General features: G+C 41.0%; 1 protein-coding gene across 3 annotated transcripts; it reads left to right on the top strand.

Annotated features, from left to right (window-relative positions):
• Positions 1-264: 264 nt before the first annotated feature.
• Positions 265-22659, top strand: PPIL4 (peptidylprolyl isomerase like 4). Of its 3 annotated transcripts, XM_080614493.1 has the most exons (13): positions 306-404; positions 1239-1306; positions 1399-1463; positions 3168-3285; positions 4818-4960; positions 5312-5408; positions 5739-5855; positions 6767-6891; positions 8785-8851; positions 10487-10598; positions 12106-12211; positions 13585-13720; positions 20013-22659. In XM_080614493.1, the coding sequence occupies exons 1-13, from the start codon at positions 335-337 to the stop codon at positions 20235-20237; spliced, it is 1449 nt and encodes a 482-aa protein (XP_080470619.1). In that variant the 5' UTR covers positions 306-334; the 3' UTR covers positions 20238-22659. The 3 variants fall into 3 exon arrangements, with proteins under 3 accessions (XP_080470620.1, XP_080470619.1, XP_080470621.1); XM_080614494.1 differs by lacking the exon at positions 1239-1306 and having other exon boundaries at positions 265-404; positions 1360-1463; XM_080614495.1 differs by lacking the exons at positions 10487-10598; positions 12106-12211; positions 13585-13720.
• Positions 22660-23582: the final 923 nt, after the last annotated feature.

Genomic DNA, 23582 nt, shown 5'->3' with positions numbered 1-23582 from the left:
TACTCTGACCGAGCAGGTTGCTCCTGGGGGGAGTCACTCTATACTCTCCCATCCCCTTCAGGCAGGCATGGCCCTGCGGCAGCCTCCCCCGCTGTCCCCCGCCCTGTTCGCGCTAGAGGGCAGAGGCTTGCAGCCTCCCCGGCAGCCGCGATGAAGGCCGCAGCGCGGCGGCCGGCAGCTGCCGAAGCTTGCTCGCCTCCGGGGCCGACGCGCTTGTGGGTGTCTCCAGCCCCGCCGAGGGGAGGCGCTTGCAGTAGGGAGCCTCCGCGCCGGCAGGGGGCGGCCTAGCGAGGGCGGGTCGCGTCGCCGTGCCCTGCGGAAGCGGCTGAGCATCATGGCGGTGCTGCTGGAGACGACCGTTGGAGATCTGGTCATCGACTTGTACACGGAGGAGCGGCCCCGCGGTAGGAACCGAAGGGGGATGGGACACGCAGCTTTTACCGCTGCCATCCGTGCCTGGATGGCGCTTAATCGGTGGGGAAATACCGGGAAATACGGTTAAAAACCCGTAAGGCCTTGCGTTTCGTCGCCGCTTGCTCCCCTGCGGGCGCCGCGAAGCTTCTCCCGCTTTTCCGCTGGGCAGGGAAGGAGAAGGGAGCGCTGGGCTCTTTGCTGTCGCTCTGGCAGCTGGAGGTTGAGGTTGCCGTCACGGCCTCCACAGGGAAGGGGCTTCAAGAGGGTGGTTACAGTCAGCGGCGCATCTTTCCTGCCTCCCACCCTGGGTTTTGGCACTTCCCGCCGGGCTCCAGTCCTGGGATTAGATTCCAGCGGGTGCGGAGTCTGCTGTGGTTGTCAGCGGTTCCTCTACGCAGCTTGTATATATGTGCTGGAAACACTTGGAAGCCTCAGTTGCTGTTGGGAAGCTTGGATTTTTAAAATTATGCCTTATTATAAGTGTAATGTATAGTAATTTAAAAAAAAGGCAAATATATTCTGAATTGAAAGGCAACTGTGGCCTTTCTTAGGTGTTTGGAAAGAAAGTGTGGAGGGAAAAATGTGTTGCTGTATAAACAGCTGTGTTTAGGGTTCTTTGAATCACTAGAGATTGGCTTTAAAAAGGGAGGAAATGTTATCTCTCCTTAGAGCATTTCTTGCAGTTTTTATAGGTTTTGCACTGCTAAGTCTTAACAAAGACTGTTCCAAAAGTACTTTTCCACACGTTGAACTGGCTGTCTGTTATATCCGTGCTTATGATATCTGGGGTTTTCTTTAGTAAATGTAGGTGTCATTTCCTACAGCTTGTCTGAATTTTCTGAAGCTCTGCAAAGTCAAGTACTACAACTATTGCCTTATTCATAATGTTCAGGTGAGTATTCTCAATTCCTTATTTTCTTTCTTTTTGTTGGTTTAAATTGACAGTCATGAGATCAATATCTTGTGTGTTCTGCTTGGTGACAGAGGGATTTTATTATACAAACTGGAGACCCCATGGGAACTGGCCGTGGAGGGGAATCCATATTTTGGTAAGTGAAACTTTTGTGTTACTTAATTGACAGAGAAGTTGTATGGGGAAATAGGGGTTCCAATTAAATTGTCTTCAGCTCTTTTGGGGTTGAATTACTGACAGGAAATAAAAATGTTGATGTATAAGCTTCTTTGGTTGTCATTCCTAAATACCTTGTTTAATTACTGTGCTGTCTTTACCATTCACATTGCTTTTTTCTGGACAGTGTTCTATCTCTGACCTTAAAAGCAAAGTTACAGCTAACAAGTTGTACATGAATTTTTGATAATTTAAAAGTTAAAACAAGTAACTACAGTTCTGGTTTAGTACGAGAAGTATTGTAATGAAGTGTTCTGCAGAAGGCAAAAGCATTAGCAGTTTGTTACTCCTTTTATTTTTGTAACATTTAATTGAGCAGGAGGGGAATATAAAGGCTATATATGATCTCCTGTGTGTACTTCAAAGCAAAGTAATCTTGCTGCTCTGAAAATTTACTTGTGTTGATTTTAGTCATGTTGTACATGTGTAAGGAAATCACTTTTCTTTCCTGTTTAAGATGTCAGTTGTCATGCATATTGAAGTAGAAGAAATCATTCCAACAGCCTGGATGGAAGTTAGCAAAGTGCATGTGTTCTATGTGGTTACTTTGAAAGTGTTATTAGAAGGAGAGTTAAAATTGCAGAGCAGAACTAAACCTGGAGTGCTGGGGAGCACATTATGCAGAGATAAATAGCTCGGTTTGGACAGAGGCAGTGTTGCTAGACCAGCATTGACCTTTGTAAGGCTGGTCTGTCAGAGCCTCTTAATACAAAATCTTAAACACAAGGATCTGTGGATCACCACTCTGGTGATCCTAGAAGCAACGTATTGTGCTAAGCAGAGCAAGTCTAGGTAGGTAAACTTAGCAGATCTGAGCTGTCTCTGCACACGGGTAGATCAAGTTTATTTTGACATTCTGCTCTTTTATAGGGATTTCTCTTCTGAGGCTCATTGGTATGGCAGATAGGGAGGTATAGTGTGATGAAAGAGTGGCAGATTCTCTTCTGCGGCTGGCATGGAGAATGGCAGTTTGTCTTTTTTACCTGTTCATTACTGCTGAAGTCCATGAAATTGGAGTTTCTGTTCTTGCTACTCAAGAAACTGATAAAGGCAAAGTTTAATTTGAATCCTGCCTTCACAGAGGCTTACACATGCTTAGGAAAAAGAATTCAACAGTTTGCCTGATCCTGTGTATGTCAAATTACTGTATACAGTCCTGTCTATATGCTGAACTAGGTTTACACATAGATTTAATGGCTTTCCACTTACTTTGGAAACGAAATTTTTGACATAATTTATTAAACTTTCCAAGCATGTATTAACCTATTTTTACAGAATTTACTTACCAAAATTGGTATTTGCTTTATGCCTTAGAAAAATGTTATATACTGCATTTAAAAACACACAAATACACTGCCCCCCCAACAAAAAATTCCCCAACCAAACAAAATCAAATCTCGATGAGATGCCACAGAGACAAAGCTGTTGTTCCCTGTAATAAGAAGTGAATTATGTAAGTGCACAGGTCCAGAAAAACGTGCATAGATGCAATGTAAATTCTGGTTTTACTTGAATGCCAATATAAAAATGTTTAAGATGTTTTCTTTACTGTTTTACAGCATTTGTTTATCTCACTTTTTAGAATCCCTTTGTCTTGTAAAATATTTGTTATATATGTTTTCAGCCAACTGTATGGTGATCAAGCTAGATTTTTTGAGGCGGAGAAAGTGCCAAGAATCAAGCACAAAAAGAAGGGAACGGTGTCAATGGTGAACAATGGCAGTGATCAGCATGGATCACAGGTCAGCATACAGTGTTGGAAAGCCTTGGTACACATCTGAGTAGCTAAAATGAAAGTTCCTTGGTATGGTTATATAAATATGCATTAATAATACAATATAAGTTTACAGTCTTATCCCAGTACTGGCATAAAACAATTTTTGAAAGTGTTTTGTTCCCTTTGCTATTCCATATTCATGTGCACAAATCTTTTGCTGTAGGTATATTTAAAGCTCTAGTCTGTTAGAATATTATTTCTAAATTATTATTTTAGATACATTGTCACTTTGTTACATAAAAAAATGCCTCACTTGTAATATCTATGTGTTTTATTTTTAAAAAGAGGGGGGTTTTATTCATTGAAGAGCAATTAAAAAGCCTATGGGTTTATTCCAGCTGGAGCTTGTAATGCATGGAGTTTATTTTGCTGCTTCCCTGTATTGTATGTATAAAATTGTTTGGGTGGGGAGTTTAGGAGAAAGGAGATGACATTTGTATTTATATGTAAGAATGCAGCGTGCTAGCATATATACTGTCATATGGGAATGAATGCAGTTCCCAGAAACATTACTGCAGCTTCTTCCTTGGGAAAGAAAAATTCCAGTAAAAAATTATGTGGAGTTGGCTCACAAATACAATGTAGCTTAATGTAGCCTATAACAAATTCTCAAGTCTTAACTGTATTGCAGAGAATGGGGAGCGAGATGGTACCAGTCAGATTGTAAAGCATGGATGTAGTGATAATGTTCTGTTATTTGTGCGTATCTGCTTCTTCCGCCTTTATTCATTACAGAGTATCCTCCATCTTTAATTTGTTACCAAGTGTTCAGTTTGTATCAATTTTCATAGTTTCAGTTTTGCCCTAAAGCAAAGCACCTGATTTGTGTTAGGATACATTTCAGTGCCAGTTCAGGCTGATCTAAGTCAATGCTCCTGTGTGTTCTAGTTCTCCTCTCAATGCTACTGCATCCTGGTTTGGGGGAAAAGATGGGTTGTGATACAAGGGAAGGAGCAAAAACAGTCTGGATAGAATTAGATGAAGGTAGAACTATGGCAGCTTTGCTAAAACTGTGAAAATGTACCTGCTGAATGCAATTTGATATGCATGTGATTAGAGCTCAGCTCACTACTGCCCAGAGGGTAGCATTGCTCTTCGTTCTCTCACAGCATCAGCTGTGATGCCTGTTACAAGCTTTCCTGATCCTGCTCAACAAATCTACCTGGCAGATAAGTACCTGCTCTTTCTCTGCTGGTCTGGTTTTCTGCCAGGTTACTGAGTCAAACCAATTCAGGGTCCGATAAGCTGAAAGCTGGAGCTCTTGTGGAAGGAGACTTGTGTGGGAGAGCTGTTCTTCCTCAGGCTGTGGCTGTGAGCTGTAGGTTTTCTTCCATCAGCTCATGTTCTCAGAGCTAATGGAAGAAGACTAATTTTCTGCAAAGATCAGAAAGAAGGTTTTTTTTTTTTCCCCCACTGATTTTATTGGCAGTTGTACCTCTCCTAAGGTAAAACTCAAACCCTGAATTTTTCTTACTTGTTTTATATCTTCTTTTGTAGTTTCTTATTACTACAGGGGAAAACCTGGATTACCTCGATGGTGTGCATACAGTGTTTGGAGAAGTGACAGAAGGCATGGATGTATTGAAGACAATTAATGAAACCTTTGTAGATAAGGATTTTATCCCATATCAAGATATCAGGTGTGACTGCTTATAACTTCCCTTTTTGAGGAATACATTATCATTAAACAAATTAATCTTTTTTGGAAACTAAATTAATATACAGTGATGTCAGGTGACCTGTACATGGTATCTTAAGTACTGTTTTATTACAGTATTATTGGTAAAATAAGCATGTACTAAATTAATTATGTAAGAAAATGTGCAACTGTGTTGCCTTTATAAAAGCATCAGTACTGGTATTAACAAGCATACAGTATGTTTGGCTGTTTGGAATATAACAGTATCAGTGGAACCTGCTTGTTCTTACTTGAGTAAAGAGAGTTGTATTTGCATGTGACTGATGCTGGTCTTGATTTTGTTTTCCATAAGGATAAACCATACAGTAATTTTAGATGATCCATTTGAAGATCCGCCTGGCTTGTCTGTTCCTGATCGCTCACCAGAACCTACTAAAGAACAGCTGGATGTGAGTGTTTATGATAGCTTCTTGGGGGAAAGTGAGGTGTTGAATATGAGATGGGAGTACAAAAGAGTGTAGAATATCTAACTGAATATGATTGGGCCTGAAAGTTCATACAAAGTACATAGTGCCTGAAACACAACAATATGATCTCCCTCTTTTTTTTAATCTTAAGTGGAAAAAACAGAATGAGAGCCCAGTTCTGCAGAGATGCGTGCTTAAGCATTTTTCATATGTTGGGTGTGAGGGAGAAGGTCATCCAAGTAACATTTGGAAAGTAAGAAAGAATTTTTGGCCATGGCTTGGTATTAAATAGCTTTTTCCTTCATTTTTCAGAGTGGCAGAATAGGAGCAGATGAAGAAATTGATGACATGAAAGGACGGTCTGCAGATGAAATAGAAGAAGTTCAGGCAGAAAAAGAAGCAAAAACTCGTGCCATTCTTCTGGAAATGGTGAACAACATCTTTCTGCATTTACCTTTTAAACGTTACTGCTGTATGTGGGCATGTTATATGAAGACTAGGAGAATGTGTACTGTTTATCTTGAAATTGCTTATCTGGTTATGGCTCAGAATCTGTGCTGTTAAGTGTTTGTGGTACAGCGAAAAGGATTAAGCATGAGCACTGGAGGCGGTTTTCTGATAAAGCGGATAATATTCTGTTTTCAAAGCCAGGATTAAATGTGAACCAGTGGAGGCTTTATAAAAACTTGCTAGAAATGCACCCAATTAAAAAAACCCATAACATACATAGTATGCTGCTGAATATCTATAATCCTGAAAAAGGTTTAGCATGTGTGAGAGAGAGCTGAACTCATTAGTGATAATCTCTTCCCAGTACATACAATAGCATTGCGATTGCATTGTTAATGTGACAGCAGTCTTCCTTCCGTGGGATTACTTGAATTTAACATTGATTAACTTTATGTTCTTCCCTAATAATGATGGTTAGTAACTGCTGGTAGTTGTAAACTCCATATAGGAACAAAACGTGTGAAGAGGCTTTGAAGTCTGTCTTTTTTTTTTTTTTTATTAAAGAAAAAAGCACAAACCCTGTTGAAGGATGGGTGAATCCCTCACACTTCTTTACAACTACCAAATTCGAATATAGGGTGAATAGTTTGTAGCAGAGGCTAATACCAAGGTCAGTCCAGATGTGATCACAGTGTTGCAGAAGATCTGCTGTTGTTTTGCGGCTGCAGCAGTGGGGCTGATAACCTGTTTTCCACATAAAGTTAATGTTCCATTTTGTGACAGGAACGTGTCTTGAAATCATACGAAAAGATATGTTGCCACTGTACTTGTGGCACTAAAATGTAGAGCTTTAAGCAGAAGTGATGAAATTCTTTTTCTGTATGGCACAGGTGGGAGACTTACCAGATGCAGAGATCAAGCCACCAGAAAATGTGCTGTTTGTTTGTAAACTGAATCCTGTGACCACAGATGAAGACTTAGAGATAATATTTTCACGATTTGGTCCCATTAAAAGGTAATTATTGTAGAAGAAAAAAGAAAACCTTCTGTGTGGAAGCTGAAGTTGATTCCTGCCAATCTGTTTAGGTTTGGCTGTTAAGTAATGTTCTGCTGTCTCCGGAGACTTATGCTGTGACTGCATGTATTTGGATAGAGACCACAACAACAGCAGTACAAAGTCAGATTTAGTAAGATGAATATCCTGTCCTAGCAATGGTTTTAAGTGAGAACCTAGAGAAGTGTAGGAGCAAGGAAAGCATATGATACTCTCCCCAGCCCCCCATCCTCTCCCTCCTCTCAGCAGTTTTTATTTCAGATGCTACATGAGCTAGGTACAGTCTCTGGATTTTTCTTTCCATTGGAGTATGTATGGTTTGGCATAAAGCAAGAAACATTTCTAGCATCTCGTACACTTCTTGTTAAGATGTTCTGCATGCCTGCTGCCTTTTTCAGTTTTGAACTTGAGTTGTAGTAGTTTCAGTTGATTCTTCCTATTACTAGTATCAAAAGACATGATGGGCAGTGAAACTTGCTTTCCTACACCTCTGTATTCTCTATGCTGAAGTAATCTTTTTTTCTTGCTAAGAGTACTAGCCTAAATACTCATGCCTTGTACAGGCATTTTCCTGATCTTGTTTCCCTTTTCTCATCTTTTTTCTGTTCTTTTGTTTTAGTCTCAGGATGAAAGACCAGAATTGTTAAAGAAATTGCAGCTATACAGTGGCACAATGGCATTCTCTGCTTTGTTCTCAACTCCTTTTCTAGTTAATGCACAATTAGCTTATTTTGTTTTTAAAAACACAGTTAGGATTTCTGCCCCCCTCCACGCTCGTCTTGTTGCATTTATCTGTGTTGAACGTGGTTTGCTATCTTGTTCTTCAGTTGGTCTCCTAGGAACTTTCTGCAATTTTTTCAGTCTTTGCCACGTTTAACAATTTAGTATCATCAGCAAACTCCACTGGTGACCGCTTTACTTTCTCAGTGAGAAATAACTGTTTATTCTTACCTGGGCTTTCACATGTTTATCAATGCAAAGATGTTTCTTCCACCATTGCTGCTTAGTTTTCCCAAAAGCATTTGGTGCAGGAGTTTATTAGAATTTCCAGAGGTATTTCAAAAGATTGCATCAAATAGATCATCATCGCACATAAGCATATTGACTCCTTCAGAGAACTTCATTTAGATTTATCCACATGGTCCTGAGTAGGTCCTGTTTATTCAAGTGCATGCTAACTCTGTTCTCCATTGAACTTCTACCAGTTTGTGCACTACAGGCATATAGGCCTGTATTTTTTTTGTTCCCATTTTGCATCTACTGATGCAATACTTCAGGCTTACTATTTTTGCCCAGTTAACTGTCTGGTAAGAAGATGGCCACTAAAGAGGTGCTTGTTAAGAAGAGAAGGTTTGTCACATGATATCTGTTCAAACTTCCCTTAAAATGATTGAGAAAACAGAATGTGAAACTTCTTGTCATGCATTAATACAAAATCAATGCAAAAAATAAATAATGAACAATAATGGTGGAAGATAGGTTTTGTTTCATTAATCAGAAATTCATCCTTAGTTCAACACCTCATGTTAACCACTTGTGAGTTAAGTGTAATAATTACTCAAGTGATGTCACATGGATTTTTTTCTGTGTAGATACCCACACATCAGTAAGGGGCTCCGAATCCAGTGTTTTAATATCTTCAAGGGGTTTCGTGGTTGGTTTGGGTTAGGGTTTTTTGTGGAATTTTTTGGTTGGTTTTTTTGGTTGGTTTTTTTGGTTGTGTTTTTTTTGTGGTAGTTTGGTTTTGTTTTTTGTTTTGTTTTGTTTGCTACTCTTCCTTTTAAGCCGTGTTTGCCTGTCCTCCGTGTTTTGCTCTAACAGCATTGACATTTTAATTTCTTATCCATTTTTCAGCTGTGAAGTGATTAGAGACTGGAAAACTGGTGAATCTCTCTGTTACGCTTTCATTGAGTTTGAAAAGGTATGTTTTTTCAGGTATGCTATCTCTAGATTCTGCTTATGAAAGTTCAGTTTCAGTCAAGTGTGGGATAGCTAATATTTTCTCATGTTGATCTAGTTATAGAAGTTGTAGGTCCTAAATGAGGCAAATACATGAGTCTCTATTCAACTGAGCAATACAAATGTGGTGTTCTCATGTTGTCTTGAAACCAGTGGGAGGGGAGCAGGTCCCTTTTTTCCCCAGAGCATATTGGGACTTTGAAGAGTTAAAGAAGGAAATGCTAGGAGAAAAAGAAGGCATGCTGCATAAAGAGAGGAGGGTGTATGGAAGAAGGTAGATCAGCTTGTACAGTAGTGTCCTATATTGTGCTTGTAAATAATGCTTGCTTTTATCAATATGCTGCTCTTACAGTGAGATTGATAATGAAAGTTCTCTTGGTGTTGCATAGCTTCTTGTTTTTGTCTGCTAATCTCTGTGAGGAATGCTAGAAAACACTGGAAAAGCATCTCACTTTCCTTTAGCCTACTTATGTACTTAAAAGTGGACCTTTTGCTAGTTGTTCTCTTCCTTAGTTTTCTGACTATATTACATGTGCCAAACTTGGCTGGATTGGCAGATTTTAAAAAAAAGTGAGCTGAACTGAAGAATTGGAGTTTGAAATGACATTTGGACAAAGCATAACTGTTTCTTCTGAAATGGCACAGTGCAAGAATTTTTCTTGCGAGACCTGGACAGGCTGCAGAGTTCGGCAGGGAATAACTTGATGAAATACAACAAGGGAAAGTGTAGAGTCCTGCATCTGGGCAGGAACAACCCCAGGTTCCAGTATAGGTTGGGGAACGACCTGTTAGAGAGCAGTGTAGGGGAGAGGGACCTGGAGGTCCTAGTGGACGGCAGGATGACCATGAGCCAACACTGTGCCCTTGTGGCCAAGAAGGCCAATGACATCCTGGGGTGTATTAGAAGAAGGGTGGTTAGTAGGTCGAGAGAGGTCCTCCTTCCCCTCTACTCTGCCCTGGTGAGACCGCATCTGAAATATTGTGTCCAGTTCTGGGCCCCTCAGTTCAAGAAGGACAGGGACCTGCTGGAGAGAGTCCAGCGCAGGGCGACTAAGATGATTAAGGGAGTGGAGCATCTCCCTTATGAGGAAAGGCTGAGGGAGCTGGGTCTCTATAGTTTGGAGAAGAGGAGACTGAGGGGTGACCTTATTAGTGTATATAAATATATAAAGGGAGAGTGTCACGAGGATGGAGCCAGGCTCTTCTCCGTGGCAAACAATGATAGGACAAGGGGTATTGGGTACAAACTGGAACACAAGAGGTTCTACTTAAACTTGAGAAGAAACTTCTTCTCAGTGAGGGTGACGGAACACTGGAAGAGGCTGCCCAGGAGGGTTGTGGAGTCTCCTTCTCTGGAGACATTCAAAACCCGCCTGGACACATTCCTGTGTAACCTCATCTAGGTGTTCCTGCTCCGGCAGGGGGATTGGACTAGATGATCTTTTGAGGTCCCCTCCAATCTCTAGCATACTGTGATACTGTGCTTTTCAGAAAGAAATGTATGCCATTGAGCAGTTGGATGTGTGCATAAGCTCTTCAGTAAATATTCCTGTGAAATAATCATGACTCAAAAGTTTTCTGGAAAAATTAATATCAGGAGGAAGACTGTGAGAAAGCCTACTTCAAAATGGACAATGTGCTGATAGATGACAGACGAATACATGTGGATTTTAGCCAGTCTGTTGCAAAGATTAAGTGGAAGGGAAAAGGTAGGTACACTTGCGATTCTTTGGCCCTCATAACTTGATACACCATGACTTCTAAACTCTTAAGTATTATACAAAAGTGAAACAATTGTTACAAGTTTAAATCATCTCATCTTCAGGAATATAAATTTTCATGGTACTGTAATAAAGAGAGCAACGGAGTTGGTTGCTCTTCGCTTGTTCCGTAAGAAAGAGTAGAAGGGTTTACTAGTTACATTAACGTTGCATTGCCATGGGTTACCTTTTTATCAGATGTATTTTTGCCACTAAATCATTTGTTCCTCTCAAGCTTTAAAAGGGTTGTGTTTCCATATTACTTCCTAGCAAAATAATATGGCAGTACATTGTTACTTTCTAGTTTCTTTATTCACTATATGATGCTTAGGTGTATACAAGAAAAGGTCAGGTCAGGGATTTCCCCTGTAGGTCAAGTGTATTGCATAGCAGGCTGTATGTTTCAAAAACCCAATTTCGGATATTTGAGGATGTTCTGGGAGGAAAAAATGGTAGGAGAGATGGATGCAATGGTTACTTGGCTCTTGGGAAGTGAAGAAAACACTGTTCCTGGAGAGATGACTGTGCACTGCAGCGGTGAAGTTCTTGTGTGTCTTTGCCTAAAAATAGAGTTAGCCCTCAGTTGTTTGCATATGATTTGTCCAGAGTGGGGACTGATCATGCGCACTGAGGTACTGGAACTTCTCTTGCACAGAGCTAAGATGACTTTGTAATCTATCTACAGTGCATCCTCTACTAACTGACTACATGGAAAATTTTTCGACATCTGGGTAACATAGGTCGAAAACACCCTAAATATGGCGAAACTAACTATATTGTCATCTTGCTGTGCCTATATGGTACACCAAAAATTACCTAGGAGGAAGCATTTGTCCTTCCACCTGCAATAGCTGTTTCTGACCTAGCCAGATAATATTGCAGTTTTAAGTATGACCGTGAGATGGCAGTACTTTGCTGTAGAATAATTTATTAATCTGTGTGTGAGCTGGCACTTTTCAAGTGAATGGATAGAAAATGAAACCTGTTACGCCCCCTTTTAAATCAAGACATGACATTTTGTTTTTATTGTTTCCCATTTGAATTCTTATGCTGTGAGCCATCTTGGGGGTTTCCCTTTTTGTGCAGCCCAGTGCAAAAGGTCATTTAATAGTGAGAACAGTCTGTGGGCTTTCATGGTAACAGAATTTAAGTAGTGCGACATCAAAATGGGACTAAACCAGTTGCTGAGTCCTGCTTTCTGATCATGTTCATGTGTTGTCTCCGCTGGTCATGAGTAAGAAGAAAACATGTTGTTTAATGGGATCTGCAAGCAAGAGAAGGACAGAAAATAACAATGCGTCCTACTCTCTTCTACTCTGTTACCCAGATGCTGGTGTTGTTTCTGGAACTGTATGGTTATGAAGAGCCCTTAATTCATATGCAGAACCTAATGATAGGTATGGGTCTTGGTTGGTTTTTTAGTTAGAGTGAATTGAATATATTTTCCTGTGGACAGGTGGGCAGTATACCAAGGATGATTTCAGAGAGTACGAAAAGGAACGTGACAAACCATCAAAACCTTCAAACCTTGCTCTGAAAGAGAAGGTAAAACCAAAGCAGGAGTATCCTTTTCTGGCCAAAGATGTTTTTTAAACTAAGTAGTTTATGAAAACAGCCTGGAAAAGACTTCTTAAAGCTTGCCAATTTGGTGTTTGAGATGGAATTAAACATTTTGCATTTTTCATTTGATGACTTTGATGAATTCAGTCAAATTGGAATGTGCTGTTTCACTTCTGTGTCCGTGCAGGTAAATCATAGAATCATAGAATAGTTAGGGTTGGAAAGGACCTTAAGATCATCTAGTTCCAACCCCCCTGCCATGGGCAGGGACACCCCACACTAAGCCATGTCACCCAAGGCCTCATCCAACCTGGCCTTGAACACCGCCAAGGATGGAGCATTCACAACCTCCCTGGGCAACCCATTCCAGTGCCTCACCACCCTCACAGTAAAGAATTTCTTCCTTATATCCAATCTAAACTTCCCCTGTTCAAGTTTGAACCCATTACCCCTTGTCCTGTCACTACAGTCCCTGATGAACAGTCCCTCCCCAGCATCCCTATAGCCCCCTTCAGATACTGGAAGGCTGCTATGAGGTCTCCACGCAGCCTTCTCTTCTCCAGGCTGAACAGCCCCAACTTTCTCAGCCTGTCTTCATACGGGAGGTGCTCCAGTCCCCTGATCATCCTCGTGGCCCTCCTCTGGACTTGTTCCAACAGTTCCATGTCCTTTTTATGTTGAGGACACCAGAACTGCACACGATACTCCAAGTGAGGTCTCACAAGAGCAGAGTAGAGGGACAGGATCACCTCCTTTGACCTGCTGGTCACACTCCTTTTGATGCAGCCCAGGATACGGTTGGCTTTCTGGGCTGCGAGCGCACACTGAAGCCGGCTCATGTTCATTTTCTCATCGACCAACACCCCCAAGTCCTTCTCCGCAGGGCTGCTCTGAATCTCTTCTCTGCCCAACCGGTAGCTGTGCCTGGGGTTGCTCCGACCAAGGTGTAGGACCTTGCACATGTCTCCAGTCTGTAGCCTATGGAGTGACATAGGCATAACAGAGTTCTAAGTAGTTTCCGAGGAGACTTGCAGCATCCAAAACTATACCACAGTAATAACTAAAACATGCACTGACATTATAATTCAGGTGTGGTAAGCATGAGGGAAAAAAAAACAGTAGCTTGTTCAGATATCCACAGGCAGAAGAGAAAGGAGAATTGGGATCTGACTGTGCTGTTCGACAGGACAGAATTCAGTCATTTTAGCACAGCTGTATTTTTTGTCAGTGTGTCAAGTCGTGTTCTGACTGAAATACGTGGCAAGTCTTGGTAAAACCTGGTCTGATAAACAGGAATTTGCTTGCTTCACAAGCTTTTATGTTCTGCTATTTATTGATGTTAAGTTAGAGATCTGTCCTTAACCAGCACCATCAGTGCCAAGTATGACCTTGTGCTGGATGAGAATATAGAAGAGTCTCAAACAAGTCAGTTGCACTCAGCTAAAAAACAAAAGAAGAAAAAGCACCAGTACTCTGAAGATGAAGAGGACAGGAGGACCAAAAAATCTAAGGTATTTACTTCTTCATGCATTATCTTTATATCTGTTCATTGTTCTCTTAATAAGAGAAGCCAGGAAGAAGGTCTGATATTGAGCTGAGCACATGGCGTGCAAAGTCCTGAAAAATACACCAGTTGTAAACGTACAGAAGGCTGATGTTAGTGTCTGATTATGAAAGAGGCTTTCCAGATCTTCCTGGACTTTTGAAGCTTTGGCATGTCTGAAGGCTTTTTGCCAAAACATCCTAAGGAGGCAATGTAGCCTCTCATGAAGTAGGAGCTCTATAGCACTTTGAACCTGTTTGCATATTCACAGTAGTTAATCATCTTTCACAAACGCAAACTATTCCTCATTTTCTTGCCAGACCAGTGTGCGTTGGTTTTTTCCCACATGGAATCAGAAACACTTTTCCTACTTTTTCACTTTTTCAAACATTAATTCTTTGCATTATCTTTTTTTATTTTTCCTAAACTGTTTTGGAAGCATTTGTGTAAAATCTGTATGTGGGTTTGCTCACGTCTGTACTGTGTGAACATGTGGTGCTTGGGGACTGGGGCTGTGGAGGACATCATCAGAAGACAGTAGTTTTGTCATTCAGTGGTTCCACTGCAGCCTGTCAGGTCAGCATTCTCACATTTCCTGTGAACTCAGGATAGTCAAGATGTTGATGTTTCATGGAAACGATGTCTGCAATGATGAAGTGGAGGGTTAACCCCCACTGAAGAGTGAGCATTAAGGAGAACTGAGCTAAACTGAAAAACAAAACAAACCCCAGTATTTTAACAATGCAAGCTTTATTAGTGAGAGGAAAGCTGTCTTCTAGCAACTTTGCAGAAAGCGATAAGGTTCCAGCCACAGTAAATAAAGCCATTGTCCTGGCGTAAGTTTTGAGTGCTGCTTTAATTTCTGCATACAGAGAGCATACATGGTTCTGTTGTCCCATTGCATCACTTCTTGCTGTGATGCTAAGAATGACTTTTCTCATGAACATTAGCAATTACATTTTTTCAGTGCCACCAGTAAGCCCTATTGCTCATTCATGGTACCAGTCTTTTTGTCACTGTTTGCGTACTAATTCTGTTGGGATCCTTTGGGTGGAGGGGAGGGACCTGTTCAGATAATTAAAGTCTTGATTGGAGCATACACATAGAAGAGGTCTGGGCTAATGTTGGTTTAGACTTCCTCCCATTGTTTTGGCTGATAGACACTGTGGTTTTAACATTCTTGAAACAGATATTTCTGGAAGTAATCTTTGCCCTTGATGGTTCAGAAATTACATGCCTGGAAATGGCTGGTCATGAGTTCCCAGCAGAGAACGTTTTAAAGTCATTGAGGTTTCTGCACCCCTGCAGGTGGTACAGCAAGTGCTGACAGCAGTAGGCTGTTAACCTCTGCTGTAATTATTACAAGGGTACTGTGGGGCACATTAGCAGTGGATTTCATAGCACGGAAATGAAAAGACAAGAGGGATTTCTGATGCTACTTCCAGGTTCTAGAAAAGAGTATTTTCTAGTGCTTCACTCTGTGATCTCTTCAGTGTCTCTGTATATCTTTTTGTGATGTCATCTGCTCCTACTGTGGCTTGTTCCTGGGCCTGCTGCTGCTGTATTCCGGTATCGTCGTCTTTCCTACTTCTTTCCTCTCTGCTGCTTATCTTTACCCATTTTGGTGTAGATAGCTGAGCCTTCTTACACCCAAAATCACAGGTGGATGCTTACTTCTGTTCTCTGTTGGCAAGCAACATAGTTCCCTTGTGGAGCTATGAATATTAATTTCTGGGAAGAACTTAGTTTTTCTCTCTATCCGCACTTGAATATTCCCATTAGTGTGTACTGTATAGTGTGTACATACTGAGCAGTATGTACTCAGTCTCATTTAGAGGTTCAGTAAGTGCTTTTAGCATGACCCTCTCCAGATTAAATCTGCAGGCAGGTTAGCTGACAAATCCTGTTTAGCATATATGAAATGTAAATTTTATTTTTTTTTAATTTTACTTCTAATTTGGGCATAATCTGGGGAACTGGTACAAGACCATGGGGAGGAAGCATGTTCTTGAGGCAGAGTATGTTCAGTGTGAATAACTGAGGCCAGCACAAAGTATAATAACGGTATGGAAAGTTCTTTGATGAATGGCAGCATTTTTATATAGGCAAACAGGGCATTTTCCCATAACCCTATTTTAGGCATATTAGAATATATTTGAGGTAAGAACTTTAAAATGAAACAACAGCAGGCCTTCTGCAGCTGATTGGCCAGAAACCGCAGTAGTCGTGCTTTCATGTATAAACTTCCACCTTAAGCCCCTTGTGTGGCAGAGATTGTAATTAACAGAGAACAGGGTCGTAAAATGAGAAGTTCTGGCAACTGAAAGTGCAATTCATGCTACTGGCTCCAGCTATGACTTGAAGGGGATTTATTTTCTGAATACTTTCCATGATGTTGAGTAGTTTTTCTGTTCTCTTGCTGTTTTGGTTTGCCTTTTTTTTTTTTTTTTATTTAGTATATTTTGACTCATCTTCTTTTTTTTTTTTTTTTTTTTCGCTCTGCCAACTGTTTCCTGAGTCTTCAGCCTATTTGTTGATGTTTTAAGAATATATTTTTGAATCTTGTGCTGTTTAACCAGATTCCAGACAAAGTAGGGTGTTGTGGCTTCCTTCTGGCAGGTAACAGGTTGTGGGTCTGGAGCAGGAGGCTGGACTACCTGTAGGTTTGTGAATAGGATTTGGTAGAGGTTTTTGAATTCAGGGCATGCTTCTTCTTGAGATCTATATTATGACTTTGTTCCCTTTCCAGTTTTCTCTCTGTTTTTTTGGCTCCTTGGATCTTTTTATTTTTTGGATAACTGGATCTATGGAGTATAGCACAATCCAGTGGATTTTTCAGGATTCTGTAGTGCATGGTGTTGCCAGAAATAGTGATTTTTCTGGTTTCAGTTCCCGGCTCTTACTGCTTATTGGGCACTCTTTCCATTTAGTGTCAAGTTTGATCAAAATCTCCCTCCTGAAAAAGCTGTCTCTATTTGTTTGCTCCTTTTAATCTTTAAACTTGTGTGTTTAATGTATGTAGAGGTGGCATATTTATTCTACTTTTATGGTCATGGCATTTGTACCTGGTTTAACTGCAGATACTGTTTGACAAGTTACTGCTTTTGGCTAAGTAGCTATGAACTTCCAGAGAAGTATCTTTCCCTGTTTTAATATTTCCTTCCTTGTGTGTGTTCACCAGCCCAGTGCTGGGTTAAGGTTTGGAGTGATCATAACTTACTCATTGACTGATAAGAGGCTGTGATCTTGAACTGAGAAATCTGAACTTCACCAGGAAGAGAGAGCCTGTTTTTAAGTAGGAATGTTTTTCTTCCTCTGCCAGTGGCAAAACAGCATGTTCCTGACTTGGATAGGGCATAAAGGATTTGATTTCAAAATACTGTTATTTTTAGTAACTTTTGAATGTTAAAACCAGTGGTCTTTTTCTGTGCCAAAGACTCCAAAAGGGTAAAATCGTATTTAAGGGGAAAGGTAACCGATTGGGGGCAGGGACTAAGATGCAATTCATTCTACTAATTCAAATTACTACATCCTTTTAATTTACACGGTGGTCATATTAGCTACTGTGTTGACCTTGTGGCACTTTCAGACTTGCCCTGAACACCTGTACCTTAAATGTTTCTGTGAAAGTCATTGTGCTTAGCTGGCTCTGTGCTCAAATGACTTCTTTTAAACCTTTCAGCAAGTTGCCCTTTTGTATGGCATTCAACATGGGCTATTTGTCTTTACTTTCAAGTCTTCGCTAACCTGTTCCCTGTCCTAACTTGCCCAGTAGCCTGTCTGCAGGGTTGACTTGCTAGGTTTTCCAGCTGAGTGCTGTTAGGCTTTTCTCCTGTTTGTCTCATGTGCTGGGAAAAGCTTCAGCAACAAACTATCTAGAAGGCAGCAGTGAACCAAGCCGAGTGCAAGCAGTGTCCAGCAGTAGTAGAAATTCTTGGTTATATTGATAAGGATGAAATCTGTGATTAGTGATGTGTGTGTTGGTCCAGGGGGGTTATGTTGCTCCTTGTAACTGTGGTATTTCAGCATTATCTATGCAATTCTAAGAGTTAGTGTTTGCTCTGGGAACCATCCTGGTCACTGTCTTCCTGGATAAAAGCTCTGCTTGGAGTCAAGTTTTTTGCTATTCTTCTGAATAAATTAAGTTAGCTTGTCTATACATGCAGTACAGGTTTTAGCCATACAGTTGTGAACACTGCTGTCAAGAGTGCATATTCACAAAAATGAAAGTTGTATCTGAAATAAAGAAACAAATATTGTATAATTTAGTGCAGACATTTTTCATAGTTCATACCAATCTGTATTTAACACTGGTGTTATTAAGATCCCATAAACAGTATCTGCCCTGATACAATCACCTGATACCAAACTTCCAGGTGATTGTGCCTTCAAAACAAAAGTGCCTACCACTTTCTTAATAGAAAGTTGTATACGTATTTTTCCTCAAGATTCTGAAGCTCCCTCTTGTATTTTGTTTCCCTGTGTATCTTGGTTGAATAATAGAAACAAACTAGTTTTTTTGTAGTGCTTGAAATGTTAGTTCACGTGTCAAAACTCAGCGTTGTGTTTTAAGAAATTGTTTAGAGTTCGTTGAAATGAAATGGCAACTTTCTAAGTGGTCTTTATAATTTTACTTTTAAAACTGCTATGATGCTGTGGCCTGTAGGGGTGTTGGTGTCTCCACACAGTCATTTTAGCATATTGCCATAATCTTGTTAGTGTGATATTTTACAATCTGAGTAATTGGGCCATCGTTCCTTCATTCACTAGTACACTGATTTGATACTGTCTGCCTAGGGCAACACAAAAAGCAGTTGTCCTACTGGCAGCCATTCCGCCTTTGTTAAATAATCTTCATTTCTCTCTGGAGCAAATACATTCTGTGAGCTTAGCCACCCAGTAAACATTCTTGGTGACAACATGCAGAAAGCCAGGGAAACTCAGAATTTCCTCAGTTTTGGCTACCTGAACTCGCAGCATTTTTTCTTCCATGAGTTTTTGTGTGTGCTCAAACTCCTTTACCATTTGTGGTACATACTGTTTGTCTCTCCTTCTTAGGCCATTTAAATTAGATGGACTTGAACCCCTTGGAGTTTACTATATCTCTGTATGAGTGTATTCCCATGTGTTTTCTGTATGGGTCTTTCCCAGCAGCCTGCAAAATATAACTGATTTTTTCATTAATTTGTTATTTCCATTTCAACTCCTACACCTTAGAATCATAGAATCATAGAATAGTTAGGGTTGGAAAGGACCTTAAGATCATCTAGTTCCAACCCCCCTGCCATGGGCAGGGACACCCCACACTAAGCCATGTCACCCAAGGCCTCATCCAACCTGGCCTTGAACACCGCCAAGGATGGAGCATTCACAACCTCCCTGGGCAACCCATTCCAGTGCCTCACCACCCTTAACAGTAAGGAATTTCTTCCTTATATCCAATCTAAACTTCCCCTGTTTAAGTTTGAACCCGTTACCCCTTGTCCTGTCACTACAGTCCCTGATGAATAGTCCCTCCCCAGCATCCTTATAGGCCCCCTTCAGATACTGGAAGGCTGCTAAGAGGTCTTCACGCAGCCTTCTCTTCTCCAGGCTGAACAGCCCCAACTTTCTCAGCCTGTCTTCATGTGGCAGGTGCTTGCCAGTACATTTAAAAGGATTGGATTCACCATGCTGAATTTCTTGTGGACTTCTAGCTTCAGGGAAGTGATTTGTGTGTATGGGTAGTGGGTCTCTGTGATGGTGTCATTCGTTTTTCTGAGGCCTAGAATTTAGGCCGTTAAGGATTATTACAGGCAGTCTTAGAAAGTGTTCTGCATCTTCATAGTAGGGGAATGCCTGTGAGGCTTGAACTAAAATCTATGATCGAAATACTTGCATTGCTTAGATAAGAAGTCACAATCCAAATCTAGCTTAGAAGCACGTGTGATGCTTATGAAGAGTTTGGTAATATCCATCTGAGTTGAACCTCTGGTATAACCAGTTTTCACTAAAGCTCCTTAGGAAATACGAGTAGCAGTATGCCTAGCAGCCATGCTTTTTTCCATAAATACTGGCAAAAGCTTTAGACCTATCTTCTTCATATAGTTACAGTGGAGTTTTTTATGTGTTACGTTTTCACATCATGGGTGTGAATGTATTCCAGAAAGTACCAGCCTTAGCTAAGGAACCAACATTGCCTGACTTCTAGTTCTCTTCATGCCTTTCTGTATTTACCACTTTTGTCTGTAACTTGCATATCTATCCAATTCCTTTAACAGGATTCTGAGCGAAAACATGAAGGTGAACGCTGTAGAGAGAAGATGAAGAGTGAGAAGAAAGACAGGCATCGGAGTCGCAGCCGATCTCAAGAGAGAGACTATTCTTACAGCAAACAAAAAGACAAATACAGAGATGACTTCCGAGTAAGAGACTGGGACAAAAAAGCAGACAGAAACAGAAGTCCTAAGAAATCAAAAGACAAAGAGAGGTCCAAGTACAGATGAAGGATAAGGAAAAGAGAGAGGGAACTAAAATGTGCTTCTTTCCAGCATTCCCAACATTCTCATAAATGGATGTGCACTTACTGGATAAAAGCAGTTGCCTTCTGTTGGCAGCTTGGCCTTACAATTCTATGTCGGAGTAAGCCTTGATGCCAAAAAGGTGGTTTCAATAAAGTATTTCACGTTAGTGGAATGGTTTGAGTCTCCAATAAGGAATGTTGTCTAAAGCTATTGGGAAACATAAGCATGCACTAACAAGTGAATTGCCCTTCTCCACTGTGAAGAGATGTGCAGGACATACCTTCTTTCTACAAGGAGGTTGTACTTACCTTTCAGCACTTTCAGATGCTATGGTAGTGAGTGTGATAGAAGACCTGAGGAGACAGAAGTGTGCTGTGCACCCTCCTTTCAAAAGGTGGGCAGGTACCATTTGTACTCAACACTCTTTATTTCCTTCCTTTAAAAGTATGTGCTTCTGGATGGTTTAGTCCCATCAGCAATGTTTACTGGCACCACTGTGTAGCAGTGGTTAAAGGCACTGAAGTACTGGCATGCTGATTGCAGGGGCCACGGAATTGCCGCACCATTCTGAGGCAATTGCACTTACTTGCTCATGTGTTTGCAGGTCACTTGGCTGTATGGCATTGCTGGAGGATGCCTCTTAGAACTGAGATTCACTTAATAACTTGTCCATCTGTAGTCACTGTTAAAGATCTGGACTCTGCAATGTCAGGGGTATCCAGCTGCTATGATGTCAGGCAGGTTAGGGGGAGGAAGGTAAGAAAGAATATAGTTCATTAGCAGAGTTAGTTAGCAGAGAAGCAGAATATGTAACTTGCATTGTGTTTGCCAAACCTAGATGGGATTAATTTTCAGGTTTTGTGGCAGAGGTAAGTCAGTTAATAACTCTTAATCTACAGAGGAACACAAGTGATGTTATCAGAGCTTGGGTCTTAGTGAAAGTTGGCAGACTCTTAAATGTCTAGCTTTCTCCCCACCATGTAAACAGTGTTAGCCAGTATGCATACAGTGTAAGAGAATGCATGTCCTCCTTTTCCTCTCCAGAGAGGAGAGATTTGTATTGTTAGGAGAGGAGGGGACATGTCGGGAATAGTAGTTGTCTCTCTTTCCCACCCATGGAATGTGTGATGGCTCAAAGGCAGCCTGCTTTGATGAATAAATTTAACTTTTTCGTTTTGTGATTGTGGGTTTTTTCCCTATTCCTTGCTGTAGTGTCTGATTGTAATAAGATTTTATAGCTTGATATCTATTACTGGAATGTGATCTGCAGGACAAAGACTAAATCTAAAATTCAAGGCAGTGAGTTGCTGCACATTACTCTGCCCTGGCGGGCTAGTAGCTGTGCCTGGCTAGAGCATTTGAATGGATTGTATGCAGAAAGTGAACTTCTGATTGAGATGCTTTTGTGAGAAGACTGGTACTAAAGGTACAAAAGCAGCTCTTTACCCCATGGCAAAAGATTCTGACAAAGCAGGCCTGGCTAAATGCCTAGAATATCCAGACCCAAGCTGAGCAGGGATGCTGAGGGTGTTGTATACAGGAATGTGCTTGCCACCAGCCTCTACCCTGTCTTTGCTTTGTTAAAGACTTGAGTTTATTTGGCTTAGAAGCTGCCTTTTGCTGAATCTCTAACCTTTTGTCTGCTTCAAAGCATGGAACTGGAAATCAAGGGTTTCTGTAACTGTCTCCTGAAAAAAGCTTTGTAAGCCATTGATGACTTGCAGGGGCCTGTGCCATCCTTGCAGAGGCTGAGCAAGAGTGCAGGGCCTGCTGCCCCAGAGGAGGAGTAAGTAGGAAGCCTGTTTTCGGGAATCTGTTTCTCTGGAAGGTTTCTGCCTTCAGTCTGGGGATAGGAAACTTCTGAAGGACTGCACTAGGCCACGGTATGATGCATGTGGGGTGGTGCTGTTGAGGCAGTAGATTTTGTCTAGCTTTTCCTGCTTTCAGCCTGCTTTGAAGAAACAGGGTTTGCACTGTCTCATACTGTCCTCAGTTCCTTTCCACAGCATGGTTTTAACGTGACAAAACCACTGGCAAATTTGACAAGGATGTGGAGGTAGTAAAGTAACTGTGTTCTTGACATAGAAAAAAAAGCTTCCACTCTGAGAAAAAGATGGGATTCTTGGTGAACATGGGAGATCCTCTTATTGGAGAGATGGTAAAAGTGACTTTAACAGCGTGAAGAGTTTCAGCAGACTCCGACTCCAGCTAGCCTCCAACCACCTGTGTGACTTACAGAACTTCTTGATGTTTAGAAACAAGCACTCAGGTGAACGTGCTGGTTTTTCTGCAGCAAAAATGGCTTTTTATTTCTTGTAACAGATAAATGTGTAAGGACTAGAAGTTTATATGATGAGTGTATAGAAGTAATAGTTTGCATTGGTGACCAAAAAGTCTTCAGAATAAAGGGTTAAAAATTAAATATATGCAAAGTGTTTCAAGTTTCTGATTTTCAGGATGCCATAGTGCTTTTAAATATGCAGTACCTTCAGATGGACAAAGTTACCTGTTTATATTTTTAAAATGAAACTTTCAAAATGTGAATGTTCAAAAAGTGAGTGATATTAATAGGGGATTACATGACACATAAACCTCTCTATTTGAAGGCGGATACTTAATGTTAGCTACTGCCACCTAAGAATGCATTTCTAGGCTGCTCTGCTAATGCTGTGGAGGGATCACAGTTCACCTGGTACACATATGGATGGTGGAGCACTATGGGTTAGATGGGATTTACTGCTATGGTCATCGGAAGTTACGGCTGTGTACATGTGGTTCTTCAGAAAGTGATACAGGTGACCTGTATGGTCAGCCAAAACCACAAACATTTCCTGCTCTTCCTGTCCTGCCAGAGGTGTTGGAGTGGACAAGGCTTACTATCTGGGAGCTGGAGACTTGACTTGTTTTATTCTAATGAGAGCTCACACTTCCCTATCCTTGTTTCCACTTTGTCAGTGCTAACTCCAATCACAGTTTCAGTATTGACCTTTGGTGCTTGTGGTGGTAAAAAACAAAACAGAACAAAAAACCCCCAAGTTCCTCTATAATGTTGAGAATAACATTGAAAATGTTGAAACAGATACATCAGCTGCTTCACTTCGACTTCACTGAGGCCTGTTTGAAAGGGAACTCTTCATGCTTTAGGCTCTCTGTTCAGTGGTTAAAGGCTTATAAACCAGCTCCTTAAGAGTTTTCTGTTGGATTCCCTTATCTGTAACACATAAAAATATGATGTAGACTCTGTTAACTGTTGTATTATGTGGATAAGAGGAAGTTAGAGGCCTATTTTGTAGTCATGCATTGCAGTTCCTTCAGTTCTCTGCAGCT

Source organism: Psittacula echo (assembly GCF_963264785.1).
Source record: "Psittacula echo genome assembly, chromosome: 4".
Classification (NCBI taxonomy): Eukaryota; Metazoa; Chordata; class Aves; order Psittaciformes; family Psittacidae; genus Psittacula; species Psittacula echo.
Note: the sequence above shows the minus strand (reverse complement) of the source record. Positions and strands in the feature narration are given on the sequence as shown.